General features: G+C 54.2%; 1 protein-coding gene across 1 annotated transcript in view; it reads left to right on the top strand.

Annotated features, from left to right (window-relative positions):
- The first annotated feature begins 415 nt into the window (after positions 1-415).
- The window catches only part of WSCD1 (WSC domain sialate O sulfotransferase 1), a 39,094-nt gene continuing 25,470 nt past the window's right edge, over positions 416-14,039 (top strand). Inside the window, exons 1-2 of the mRNA XM_090292142.1 lie at positions 416-479; positions 8,075-8,758. Coding sequence (XP_090148268.1) covers positions 8,332-8,758 — 427 coding nt within the window. The 5' untranslated portion in view covers positions 416-479; positions 8,075-8,331. The remainder of the gene's footprint in view (positions 480-8,074; positions 8,759-14,039) is intronic.

Consider the following 14,039-nt stretch of genomic DNA (forward strand, 5'->3'; position numbering starts at 1 on the left):
CGTATGAGACTGGGTGTCAGGGTCCTTGCTTGGCACGCGGCTTCGCGGTGGGCTCCTCCGGCGGGCCAGGGCAGGTTGTGGGCCCCAGCGCAGCGAGCCGCGACCTCTCCCACGCGCGGGCAGGAGGGCGGCGGCGCAGGCGCCTCTAGGACCCGGCGGCGGCCGGCCGCTGTCCCCAGGCCGCGCGAGTGAGCATGTGCAGAGCCGGGTGCCCGCTAGCCCTCCGCCCGCCCGCTCGCCGCCCGCTTGGCGCCCGCTGGCTCTGGGGCCGCGGCTGAGCGCAGACGTCCCCAGTCCCGCGGAGCCCCGCAGCGGCGCCGTGTGCCCGGGCCGCGTCAGGCCGCTCGCCGCGGACGGCCCGGAGGAGTGCGGGCGCCAGGGGCGCTTGGCTCCGGGCACTGCGGGGCTGCGGGCTCGCCGTCCCGGGGAGGCAGGCGCGTGGCCGCCAGAGCGGGCTCCGCAGCCGGCCGCGATCGCGGGTGAGTCCTATCTCCCGGGTGCCCCAGCCGGGACATCCGCGCGGGCTGCGGGCAGGGTTTTTCCCCGGCCGGCCGTGGGCGAACAAGTTTGTGCAGACGCGGAGGGAGCGCGGTGGGACTGCACCTGCTTCGGCTTCCGGGCGGGCTGGCAGGGGGCGCCGTTCGGGGGCACAGTGTGAGCGTGTGAGCGTGGCGGGAGCGCTCCAAAATGATCGGGCTGGGGCGGGTGCGCCAGGCAGTTGCCGATGCTGATTCCCTGTCCTGGAATACTGAGAAAACGTCCGCTTCCCCGGAGGGAGCTGCAGATCTGGTACCGGGAAGAGGGGCGAGGACATAATTTGGGGTGCGCCTCTCCTAAGAGGAGACGTTCACCCGGCAGCTGCCCCCTCTCGTTCCGCTACCGAGCCACGCTTCCGGTCAGCGGAGGGTTTTCTCCAGCTCTTGGTGAACTTGAGCAAAGGCAGAGGCAGAGGCTAAAACGAAACGTACGTATTTTGTCCCGAAATCTACCCCAAGTAGAGCTTTGCATCTTCCCAGTTGTGGACAGAAACTCGGGACTGAGGGCTGCTGGTCGCATTTTTCTTTTTTATAGAGACGCCTTCGGGAGCACCCTGCCTCTGGGTAAGCTCGGGGTTGTCTTTTCCTGGGCATCTGTGCCCTCGGATGATGCCTGCTCATTGCAGGCTCGCCCCGAGGAGGCGGGGGCAGAGAGGGGACCTCTGTCCCTTGGCTGAGCCTGAGCCTTGGGAAGGTTGGATGGAAGCGTTCCAGCCGCCACAGCCCTGCCCTGGGACCCAGCTGCTGCCCACACTCACCAGGTCCCCAGCTGCTCCCAAGATAGACAGACTCGGAACTCCACTGCACTTTTCTATCAACAGTAGATGTCATCGTCCCTCATGTCGTCCCTCCTGTCACTGGAACAGCATGGTTCAGGTTATGGAGGCACTTGAGTTGTCCCAGGTTGGGACACCAGAGATCGGGAGATGGGGTCTTTCATTTCCTTCTTTGAATTGCCTAGCTTATTAGGCACAGAAAGTGAGGGCTGGTGGGGAGTGAAGCACGAAGGGGAAACCTGGCTCCTGCTGCCCTGTCTGCAGCAGCTCCCCCACCTGATGCTCACAGGTGCTGAAAAGAGGGCAAGGGGGAGGGAGTGTCTCTCAATGATGTCTCTCACTACCTTATATACCCTTAGCTTGGCCCTCAGAGTCCTGTGGAGAAGGCACCCTGGTGGGCCATCAGAGCCTAGGGGTCCATTCTACAAGGAGGAGCAGCTATGCTGCTGTGTGGGAGGGCATGTTGGTCTCCCAAGCACACTGGCTAAAAGGAGCTTGGTGAGCTGGGCTGGTGGACTGGTGGGCTGAGCCTGGCAGCTTCCTCTTCTCCAGGAAGAACCCCCTGGTCCTTACCCGTGCTGCACCCTCCAGTCCTCGGCAGGACCATTTCCACAGCTCCTCTGAAAGGAAGAATGCCTTATTTGGGGATTTAGTGGGCGTGGGAACCCTGTGGAGTGCTGCCCTGTGGCCCACGGCATGTCTGCTGGAAGTAAGGAGAAGCATGGATTAGGTAGAAAGCTGGCCCCTGTCCCCTCCCTCCTGTCTGCCTACCAGTCAGAAGTGGCTATTCTGGGCCACCAGTTGGTCAGCTGCTAAAACCTGAGCCTCCAGCGGAGTCAGCTAAGGCCCAGCACTGAGCAGTAAGTCTCAGAGCTGGTTCCTTAGAGAGTCGCCTGAACAGGCAACCCCGAGCCTGTAGGCCAGATCGAATCATGTCTAAACAGGACCTCTAGGGAATGGGTACTTCCCTTTGTAGACCCTCCTGGTTTGTGCTCCCGTCTGGCTCAGGTCCTGGTCCCCTGACTCTCCCTCTGGCACTACACTGAGGTCAAGGCCAAGGACTTGGGAGCAGATCAGTGTTTAGGCCTTCAGAGTCTTTACCTGTAAGATGTGCTTGATTATTAAACCCTCCAGCAGGAGCAGAGCTGGGCTAGAGGCAGGCCCTGCTCATCTGGGGAGCGAGTGCATGAACATGGCCTTTGGCTACCTTTTCCTTGGGGCTCAATGTCTTGTTTTCACACTGGTTCTTCTAATCTCTCCACGTGGCTTTAATAATCCATGTTGACATATTGCCTGCGAAATTCTCAGAAGTGTGGCGCTTCTGGAGAACGTGGTTAGGGCAGAGCTCTGCCTCCCAGTATGGATGTGAGAAGTAGAGGAAAGAATGAACTAGATTAATTCTATAAGCTATAAAATACTGTACAGCTATTGGTGGCTGCTAAGGTCTCTCCCCTCCACTTCTCTTGCTGCTGGAAGCCAGAGGGTAGCTGTCTTGGCATGAGGGTGCCAAGAGGGAGGGTTCTGATGATAGGAATGCCAAAGGTGTCTTGGGTGCCCTCCCCAAGCATGAGTCCCTCATCCCAGTGACTGTAGGCACCGCAGGCAGAGGGCAAGGCTGACTTTGGTTGGGTACTCCACTCACTTGCCCAGGTTTGTCCAGATCACTCAATGGGGTCTAGGCAACCCGCAAGAGTTCACCACTGAGTGGGAGGAACATACAGACAAAACAGGGTTCTATAGAAGGGGTGACCTAGAGGTGGCCCCGAAGAGGATATGACTAGCTCTTTCAAGATCAACCAATTAAAAAAGGAAAATCGCCAGTCCCCAGAGTGGTATTCTGTCATTCTTTGCAGCCCTGGGCCCTGGCATGGTTCCTCGAAGAACCGACATCTCTGGTGTTGAACAACAAAAGGCTGTGTGATATGGTACATGATACCACAGATTTAGAATCAGAAAACTTGAGATCAGTCTAGCAATAGCTATTTGTCTTTTGTCAAGTTTACTGGCCCTCTTTCAGCCTCGAATACTGCATCTCTAAAGTGGGGATGATAATGATTGTGAATTCACAAGTTTATGGACGGTCCCTCATTTGTTTGTTGATTTGTTCATTTGTTCAACACAAGGCCCTCCCCTTCCTCCCCATTCCCTCCCCTCCCTCCCTTCCTCTCGTCTCCTCTCCTTCTCCTTTCCCCTTTTATCGCTTCCTCTCCCCTTCCCTTCCCTTCCTCTCTTTCCCTCCCCTCCTCTCCTCTCCTCTCCCTGCTGCTGCCATCTGCCCCCCCTCACCTGCTCAGTTTCCCAGACCCCCAAACCTAGGTGAGAGGCAGGTGCCACCTGCCCAATACTCCCTCTTCTTCATGTTCAGCATCCATCTAGCACCCAGATAACAACGAGGTAACAGAAGAAGGCTCAGGTTGTCTGAGTCCCTACCTGAGCTAGGCCCCTGCTCCCACCTGAGGCCGCCAGAAGCCCCTTTGCCCTATTATTCTTCTCTCGTTCCTGAGAGGGAACTCAAGGTCTTCATCCCTCAGGCCCTGCCTTCTCTGGGTTGACACTTGGTCTCAGAAGGTGTCCAACTTTGTCCAGCCTGAGACTCTACTCAGCCCTGGCACCCACTTCCAGCAAGGCCTGAGCCTCAGTGACAGGTGGAGCCCCCCACCCCCAGCACCCCCCTGACGCCCTTCCCATGGTTCCAAGAAGGGCAGTACCACAAGAGAAGCACGGCTTAGGGAGAAATGATCCAGACTTCCAGAAGGGGTGGGCCCCAGGGGGCCGGAGCACTTACCCAGGTGGCAGTGTCTGGGAGGTGCTGCACCATCTCTGGGAGCTCTGGCCTGGCATGTCTCCACAAAGGCGCCGACGGAGGCACACTGTACCACTTTCGAGAATAAATCCTGCCTTGTGTGAAGCCGGAGCTGGTGTGGGGAGACAGGAAGCGCAGTGGGCCCAGGGTCGGCTCTGAAGCCGTTGGCCTCAGTCTGAGTGCTGGCCCTGTTCTTCTGACCGTGAGCAATGTACTCCACCCAGCTGCCTGTCAGAGGCCCCGGCTCTCAGTGGGGTAACCAGGGCACCTGCCTCAGTGGGTTGAGTGAACAAGGCGGTGCAGGTAATGTATCCAGGGCAGTCTTGCCCGTTTATTAACACTGCAACTGCTTAATAAACAGTGATGAGGAAAAATGAGGCAATTGCTCACAGCCATCTTAGCATGGGACCAGCTCCAAGTAAGAATGGGTACTAGGTGCAGCCCAGGGCGTGGCGGGCTAAGAGAAGGTGAGGGTGACTGATCCCCCGCAGGGCACAGCCGCTGCAGGCCTGCCCTCCAGTGTTTCCCTGTTTGCCTCTCTGCTTCATGACCGATGTGTAGGTAGAGGAAGTTTTGCTCCCTGACTCAACCCCACAGCAATGCCGACTTACCCCGTTTGACAGATCAGGAGCCTGAGGCTCTGCCCTGGGCAACGATTTTCCCAAGTCAGATTTGCTTTCATGGAGAGCCCCTGGCTTTGGGCGCAGTGGGCACCGCTGATGGGCTCCCGACCCAGGCGTTGGCAAGTTCTGAGTACGATTGACCTCAGGCTAGGCTGTGAGCCCTCGTGTGGATGCTTCCTGTTACCCTGCCCCGTCAGGTTCAGTCACTCAACAAACAGTTGCCAACCCTGCCTTGCAGGATGTGTGCTGGGATCTGGCAATCAATTGTGTGTGATCTGTGCCCTAGAGGGGCTGCCAGCTGAGAGGAGAGGTGGGCATGGCAGAGAGTGGGGGGCAATTGCAAATATAATATTGGTGGGAAGTGTGGTAAAAGTCCTGGGCAGGGGGGCAAGTTCCTAATGCTTTGGGAAGGCAGCCCCCAGCAGCCCATGGCAGGCATTCTGGGCTTTGTGACTTTAAGAGTTTGGAGTGGCAGCCTGCTTTATAGGCAGCCTGGGTCATTGAGTTCTGGCCTGAAAGTGGCTGATCCCTGCCTTCATGCCCAGTATTGCCCTCCCCAGACCAGGGGAAGCCCCTCGGGGGACTTTGGAAGGCCTTGGGGACCTTGGGTGTGATCCATCCCATCCTCACTGGAGCCCTGACCGTGGCCCACCCACTATCGGCCACCCCAGCTTGTAGCGCATGTCCAAACCCCATAATAAAACGTGCGTGGGATCTATGCTGCGTCCTCAAAGCTCTGAACTGTTCATCCATTGCCCACATTTCTGCTCTATCTTATCAGGACCTTTCTTTCCACAGCAGGAGTCCTTCCTTCTCCCCTTTTACTTAATTTTATAGAACTTTTTGCTGATAGAATCCTAGTGTTGTGACCAGAAGCCCTTTGTGGGCAGCCCTGAAACCACCTCTTTGTGGAATTAAGTTGAGAAGGGGTAGCATATAAACCTCATGTGTCCATGTGTCCAGAAGCCCTCGGCTGTGTTAAGCTGCTGTCCTTAATTGCGCCCAGGCCTTGCCCTGCGCCGCCTACTTGTCAGGCTGAGCTCCCACGGCGCGGGATGAGTGGAATGGGAGAGCTCACTGCCTGAAGACCCCACAGGAGCCGGTTTCTGATATCACGATTTTCCTGTCAATTTATCTTATCACTCATCTTTAAAAATGTATTCAGAAATGCATCACTGGGCATCTGCACTGCCGGGCCTCACACGGGGCCAGAGCTACCGAAACAAATAGGGTTTGACCTCTAGCCTTGAGTCGATCGCAGTCCTCCCAGGATGATTGACAAGGAGACGGACAATCAAAGTCCTCCAGAATGTGAGTGCTGGGTTAGGGGTCAGCTGTGAGCTGTGGGAAGACAGAGGGCTCTAGGCCAGTGGGTGGCTGGTGGTCAGGGGAAGCTTCTCACAGGAAGTAACTCCCAGGCTGAGTCTTGGAGGAAACATAGGGATTCCTTAGGCAAAGGGGGAGGAAAAGACATGAAGGGCAGTGTGTGCAAAGGCTCCAAGACAGATGTGCTGTGGTAGTTGTGCTGGACCATGGTGTGTGTTTTTGTCTCTGTGTGTTTATGTATGTGTATGTATACACATGTGTGTGCACACACAAGAATGCATGATAGGGGAGCTGAAGGCAAGGGCCTGGAAAGAGGTGAGTGGGATGGGCAGAATCACGGAGGGGCCTTGCGTGCTGTGCTAAGGAGCTTGGAGTTGATCCCGAAAGCCACGGGGAGCTATTGAAAGGGGTTTTAAGCAGGGGAGTGCTGTGATCAGATTTGCATGTTAGGAGGATCACCCTGGCAGCCCTGTGGAGGATGGATTGGAGGGGCCAAAGCCGGAGACAGGGAGATCAGTCAGGATTTCTTGGGATTTTCTCCATGGTTTTACACATCTGACGAGCCAGCTGGGGTGGGCCTGGCACACGCAAGCTTAAAAAATAAAAGCTCTGGAAGCCCATCTGACATGGCTTCCCGGCTCAGAGTTTAATTCCACCTTCATTTGCTAATTAATTACCCGGCCTTCCACCCCCACTCCAGCCTAAAGGACCAGCTGCCCTGTACTCCCAGACCCCTGTCCTCCCCAGAGGCCTCAGGACCTGGCAGCTGTCGGCGTTTAATCAGAAAGGGTCATGCTGGTCTGGGCTCCTCTGGACCTTCGCTCCCGGAATGCCAGGCCACAGAGCCCAAACATTGTCTTTCCTCTCACACCCGGCCGGCAGCTCCCAGCACACAGAGCAGCCATTGAGGGGCCGTGCAGGTCTGGCGGGGGTCCCGGGCCATGTTAGTTACAGGCAGCGGCTTAGTCACGCTTCTCAGAGCCTTTCTTCTTGGGACAAGCGTGTCCTTGTGCTAAGGGCCTTCCTCATGCAGGAGCCTGGCTCGAGGCAGCTGCAGAACCCTCTGCCAGCCCCTAGAGCACACTTCAGAGGCCCCGCTAATGGGAACCAAAGCTCAGCCTGAGAGCCGAGCCCTGGAAGTAGAGGGCCACCCTGGAAGGCTGCTCCAAGAGCCCTCCTGCCTTCTCTGCGTCAGGGGCCCCAGCCTCCGTTCGCGGGGGGCAGGGCCTGGGGCTGTCCCGTCCTTCTGGCCTGTAGTCTTCAGGACACCTGCGAACACTGTGCAGGTCCTCTCCTTCCCCATACCCACTCCTGTGTTCAAGCTGACCAGCCTCTGCAAAGCAGTTTCCGAAGCGCAGTCTGCAGTGCCAGTGTGCCCTGGGAGCTGGCAGATTGCACACCTGTGTTGGGCACCCACTGTGTCCTGATGCCCTGGTGCACTCACATGGGGCAGTGTCCCGCTGTAGGCTGGGCCATCTGTGTGGTTCAGAGTACAGGGCTCTGAGTGCAGACTGCTCCAAACCTCAGCCCCTCTGTTTACCAGCCGTGCAGCTGGGAAAGTTTCTTTGCCTCCTTTTGCCCCAGGTCCTTCACCTGTAGTGTGGGGATATTATAGTATCTACCCCGCTGGTTCGGTGGGAAGCTTAAATGAGAAAATACATAGAGCGTTTAGCAGAGTGCCTGACACTGAGTAAAGGTTCAGTCCAGAGCTGCTGCTGCTCTCCCTCTTCCATGCCTCTGTCCTTACTGCCTCTTCACTACTGTTCAGGGGCAGTGTCATTTCCATTTAATAGTTGAGGAAGCTGAGGCCCAGGTAGTTAAGTTGCTTGCCCAATGTCACACAGCTGGCCAGGGGCAGAGCTGAGATTTGAACCCGGGTCTGTCTAGAGCGGCTGCCACACAGCAGTCCCTTTGGTAAACAGAGCCAGCCGTGAGGGGCTCCTGCCCCTGGAGCAGTGGGAGAGGTGGACCCTCCTATCCCCTCTAAGTGCCTTTCCTCTGCTTTTCCAGATCTCTGAGCCAGGAGATGAGGGTCAACAGAGCTCTGGGATGGCGAAGGTTGTGACGCTTGGCCCCGGTGGCTGGAGATAAGTGATGGTGTCATCTGAGCACCTACCAGCTGCGGGGCAGGAGGGGCAGTCACCCCAGGAGCGCGCAGGCTGGCTCCACAATGCAGAGATGACGCCTCCGGAGGCCCAGGCCTCCCTCCCGCCCGGGCGCTAGGAGCCGTCCCCAGGCTCCAGCCAGGAGCCCTGCCTCCCAGGGGCATGGCCAAACCTCTCTTCCGACTCCAGAAGTTTCTCCGCCGAACACAGTTTCTGCTGTTCTTTCTCACGGCTGCCTACCTGATGACCGGCAGCCTCCTGCTGCTGCAGCGGGCCCGAGTGGCCATGCCACAGGGTCCCCGGGCACCTGGTCCCCTGCAGGCCTTGCCCGTGGCCGCCATGGCTCTGGGCGTGGGCCTGCTGGACAGCAGAGCCCTGCAGGACCCTCGTGTCAGCTCGGAGCTGCTGCTCGGTGTGGACATGCTGCAGAGTCCCCTGGCCCGGCCCCGGCCTGGACCCCGCTGGCTCCGGAGCCGCAACTCGGAGCTGCGCCAGCTGCGGCGCCGCTGGTTCCACCACTTCATGGGTGACCCCCAGGGGCTGCCTGCCCTGGGCCCCGAGGCTCCCAGGCCAGCGGCCAGCAGCAGAGGTAGGTGCTCAGCCCCGGCTCCCCTGGTGTGCTTCAGAGCTGCTCTCAGAAGCCCTGCTCAGGGTCACAGAACCGGTGGCCCCTTTCTCTGGCCCTTGGGGCAGCTGACAAGCAGGCACTGAAGGCCCATGGCCTTCACAGACTGTTTGTTCCCTCCTGCTCTGCAGGACACAGGAAGGGCCTGTGGTGGGAAGCCCTTTGGAGTTTGCTCATTCACCAGCTGGACTTCCACATGGCTCAAGGTCAAGGTGTGTGAGTAGGTCACTGAGAGCTCAGGCTTTGGGTTCAGACAATTCTCATCTTGAATCTTGGCTTAGCCACAAACTTGGTGGGTAACCTTGAACATGCTGTGTAGTTTCTCCAGGTCCCTCTGAAATGGAGAGAGAGATACCTACCCCATGGTTACGATAAGGATTAAACATGATCATGCAGAGCAGTGGTTTGCAAAGTGGGGGCCCAGACCAGCAGCTCCAGCATCGATGGCGAGCTGGCTACAAATGCAGGTTCTCAGGTTCTCCCAGACCTGCTGAGCCTGAACTCTGGGGCAGGGGCCACAGTCTGTGCAGCGGCACTCTGCCGGAGATGCTGATGCACATCTAAGCTGAGGACCCCTGGGCTAGAAGAGTTAGTATATTATTTGACATTCAGTGACTGACAGCTCTTATTATTTGGTAACAGTAGCTAACTCATATGACATTTACTGTGCACCTGTAAATGTGCTACTTACGTGCACAATTATTATATTCCAATACTACAGATGAAGAAAATGAGGCACAAAGAAGTTCAGTGAATTCCCAAGGTCGTTCTTTTAGTTTGGGTTTCTACAAGCAAACCCTGAAGCCAGGATTCTGATGCACGTGGTATATTTGTGATGTGATCCCAGGGACATTGCTGGGGAGTGAGAGGAAGATGGGGAAAAGAGGACAGCCAACAAAAGATGTGTTATGGAGTAGGTGGGGTCTCAGAACATGGGTAGAGCATGTATCTCAGTGCAGCCTGGAAGCAGCAAGGCCTGGGGGACATGGGCAGGCACTGATTACACCTGCCATAGTTGCCCTGCTGAGATTCCAGCATGGGGACAGCCCAGCTTCAGGTCGGGACTCTTCACACTGAGTTCTATAGGCTCTGTGCAGGGCCCACTCATGGAGGCTACATCTGATGAGCACGCAGAAAGTGTCTGGCTGTTGTTGGGTGGTGACAGCTCAGTCAGCATCTCAGCATCCCTGTCACCACCCCATGTGGTCCTGTACCCTGGATAACAAGGGGAATTGCTCTCTTAACTATAAAAAGCATGGTTGGAGAATAGAGCACTCAGTGCAGGATATAGAAAGAGAAGAGACAAGAAGCGTATCTTAGAGCTTGGGCTCTGGGCGCAGGTCTGGCACTTGGGTCGGGGAAGGTGTGAGGGCCATGCCTAGGATCTTGGCTTTATTCCGAGGATACTGAGACGGTTTCAGGGAAGGGAAAGAGCCCAAGCTTCCCTCGCCTTAAGAGGATGACCGTAGTGACTCAGTAAAATGTAAACTGGAGGACTGGGCATTGTGGTCTGCATGGAAGGAAGTTTCTTCTAAAATCATCTTGGTCAAAGCCGTCATTGTGGGATTCCTCAGCAAGGCTTTCATGGGAGAAATGAGGAACTGATTCTGCAGCTCATTTTATAGATAGGATTTCTGTGAACTCTCCTCAACATACCTGGAAATGAAGTCTCTCTATGCAGGTTGCACCAGTGCAACTCATTTAGGCTAAAGTATAAATGACTGGCAAGGTCAACATGGATTTCTTGAGAGGAAGCCATAGGAAGAGTACAAGTTTGAAAACAGACCTGAGTTCCTCTCTTGGTATTGCCAGTCCTGGGCTCTGGGACCTTGGACAAATGGGCTGCAATTCCTCTCTCTTAATCTGCACTTATTGAGGATTCATGTCTGGATCTCCATATATGCTATTCACTTCAGTATCTCAGCTTGGTGGCAGAATCAGATATGCAGCCAAATGATCACTGCATAGCACAACGGGGACGTGGTACAGGCACGTGCTAAAGGCTTTGGGCTTATTAGACAGAGCAACTAGTTCTTTATAACCTGACTTCAGTGTGACTGGCCAGCAGAGGGGAAGGTTCAGGGTGACCTAGTTATGGCCCTGGGTGTAGAATATGGATGTCCAGGAGAACCAGTGGTACCCCTTTGCTTTAAGTCATCTCCCATGACTTAGCAAAGTGATGGAATGGGCTCCAGAGAAGACAGAAGGACTGTGGTTATTTCAACCATTAAACACCAGTATGGCCTTATCAGTTGTTAAAATATTGGAATGGTTATTGTCCTGAACCCTTAGAGTGCCCTATACATTCTGGTGCCCTCCCCAGTGACCCCTCAGGCCTCCCCATGGCCCAGCAAGTGAAGGGTTAATGCTTGGTACAGCAGGAACATCAGGATCCAGTTCTAGTATTGAATGGTGGCAATTCCGAATGGCCAGTACCACACATAGGTTATTAAATATTTTTAATATCCCCCAAGATTTCAGGAACGATTTGTACTCTGGGAGAGGCAGTGGTGTCACATGGCTGGAAATCTTCAGAGAAAGAGGGGAGAAGTGGGGCACTTGCCTGAAAACCCTCTGGGAGTGCCCTTCCCCTTGGGGGCCCTGGGAGCCCTGCACAGCCAGGCAGGCCTCATTGGTGGAGAGTAGCCCCCAGTGCAGCCCTCAGGACAGCTGTCGGGGCTGCACACAAAGAGGGCATCTCTTTGAGGCGCGGGCAGCCTGCCATCCTCCTGAAAAGGGTTCCTGCGAGCCGCGGAAGCTGCGGGAGGCTCCATCAATCACGGAGCATTTCATTATACCTTGGACAACATCCATAATGGAATAAAATGTCAGTAAGTTTACTAGGGGAAAAATAGTAACTTCTCCATAGCCCGTTTGTTTTTTATTGATAGTAATTTCCAAAGACATTCCAATATCTCCAAAGCCATCATTAATAGCTGCACGGCATGTCCATTTTGATGTGCAAATGAACAGATGTGGAGTCACAGACAATAATGCGTTACCTCCATTTCTGCCGAAAGTAAGTAATAAATCCGCCTCAGAATGTGTCCCAATGTATCCCTCGGAAGTCCTTTTCTTTCTGCACATTCTCACCCCTGTCAGGGAGTTAGAAAGGCCATTCATTATCTTTCCAGAAGAAAGGGCTCACCTCCTCCTTGCAGAAAGATGGGCCATCTGCCCCTCAGGCCCCTGCTACAAACCTAGCCGGGGCCAGCCAGGCGAGGGCTCCCCTCCAGACTGGTCAGTGCCAGCAACTGGCCAGCTGCTGACCACTTAGCCACTCCTTGCTTTCTGAAGAACCCGAGCCTGACTGATTGAAACCATTTCTTTCTTTTATTAATGTGTTAATATTTCAGCTGATATTCAATGATCCATCATCACCCCAGGTCCCAGGTTAGAGTGTAGGATCAGAATAATGATAGCTGTTATTTATTCGAACATCTGTTAATGGCCAAGCATTGTTCTGAGTAGATGTACATCTGTCATCTCATTTAATTTCAGACAGCCTTATATGTACATGGTGCTATTACCATTTTAATGATGAAGAATTTGAGTTTCAGGGAAGTAATTTCTAAATGTTTATGATTAATCACGATATATTAACAATAAAAGCAATTGCGACTGAGCACATGCTCCACGCCACACCTTGCATCAGTCATTTCCCATGTGCAATGGAATTCTCACCACGGCCCCATGAATTGCATGGGAGCATAGCCTCATTTCACAGACGGGAAAGCTGTGGCTCAGGGAGGGGAAGCTACACGTGCCAGGCCATACAGCCAGATCATGGTGGAGCTTGGATTTGCACCTATGTCAGCCCATTCCCAAAGCTGCTCTCTACTCCCCCAGATACATGTACATGCCATTCTCAGCCTTCAGGGGTCTTGAGCCCAGGCACCCTCACGACCTTTAGGTTCATTTCTCACCAACAGTGAAAACTGTTTAACAACCCCTGAGCTTGTGTTTTGGATGTTTAATTGAAAGCTATAATAGAATTTCTTCTCCGTTGAGCAACACATGAGAAATTTCTGAAACATTAGTTTTGTTATACTAAGCAGGCAGGCTGAGGAGGCAAGCAGTTTGTCCTCGCTGACTGGGGGGAAATCTCCCTACAGTGGTCCATTCTGGTCTCTGGGGTTCTGAGACTTTCCATAAAGGGACAGAAAAGCCTTCAGGGCCTGGGGGTCTGGGAGTACTGAGTGGAGGGGTGTAGCCTGTGCCTATGGGTGGGCACTGGGTGTGGCCATGTGTGTGCTGATGGAATCGCAAGAGGTTCATTGCCTGGAAGGGGGCAAGATACCTCCCTCTCAGGGTGACAGGGCAGGGCAGTTGCAGATTTCCACTAGCATGTGCGTGGTAGGGTCAGCACCGCCACTGCTTAGTGGTGTCCTGTTCTCCCTCCAGGGACATGCCAGAGGTGCCTGGATTGGCGAGGACCCAGCAATCCTTGGTCTTGTTGAGTCCATACAGGGCAGCTCTCTTACATGCTAATTGACTCTGCATATACACCTCCAGGGATGGGGCTTGCTCTCTCCTGAGATGGCAGATTTTTTTTTTCTTGAAATAGCTCTATCTGTTTGCAAGATCTGGTTTATGTTAGCTAAGATCAGAGTTTCCACAATTAATTTCTTCCCTCTGGATTACAAGGAGGTGACAGAACCTGCCCATGGGGACATTTGTGGAGCTAGGGAGACCTCTCCAAGCCTAGGAAAGGTAGGGATCAGGGAAGGAGGGGGTACCGGGGAGGTGTTGGTTAGTCAAAAAGTCTGTTATGTTGTTTTCTGTACGATGGCTCTAATAGTGCTTAGTTGTCTTTAACTTAGTTTGAAACAATTTTGTTAGAGTGTATCGTGAGACCTGTCATTATCAATGTGCATTAAAACAAAAAAACACTATCAAAATTGGTGAATTTTTGTGCAACCATTTTAATATAGAAGATAGAAGGAGATATGCAACATTTTTGGCATATTATGCTTTATTATTTCAAAAATGCAACTGAAATGCAAGAAAAAAAAGATTTGTGCAGTGTATGGAGGAAGTGCTGTGACTGATCGAACATGTCAAAAGTGGTTTGTGAAGTTTCTTGGTACTGTTGACATTTCGGCCAAATAATTCTTTGCTGTGGGGCTGGAAGATGTGTAGCAGCACCCCTGGCTTCTACCCACTAGAGGTCAATAGCGGCAGATAGTCGACATACGCAAAATATCCAAATCAATCAAGTTATTGGTGATAATGAAAAACGTGT

The sequence above is a fragment of the Furipterus horrens genome, unplaced genomic scaffold (genome assembly GCF_987537825.1).
Source record: "Furipterus horrens unplaced genomic scaffold, mFurHor1.1.pri manual_scaffold_11, whole genome shotgun sequence".
Taxonomy (NCBI): domain Eukaryota; kingdom Metazoa; phylum Chordata; class Mammalia; order Chiroptera; family Furipteridae; genus Furipterus; species Furipterus horrens.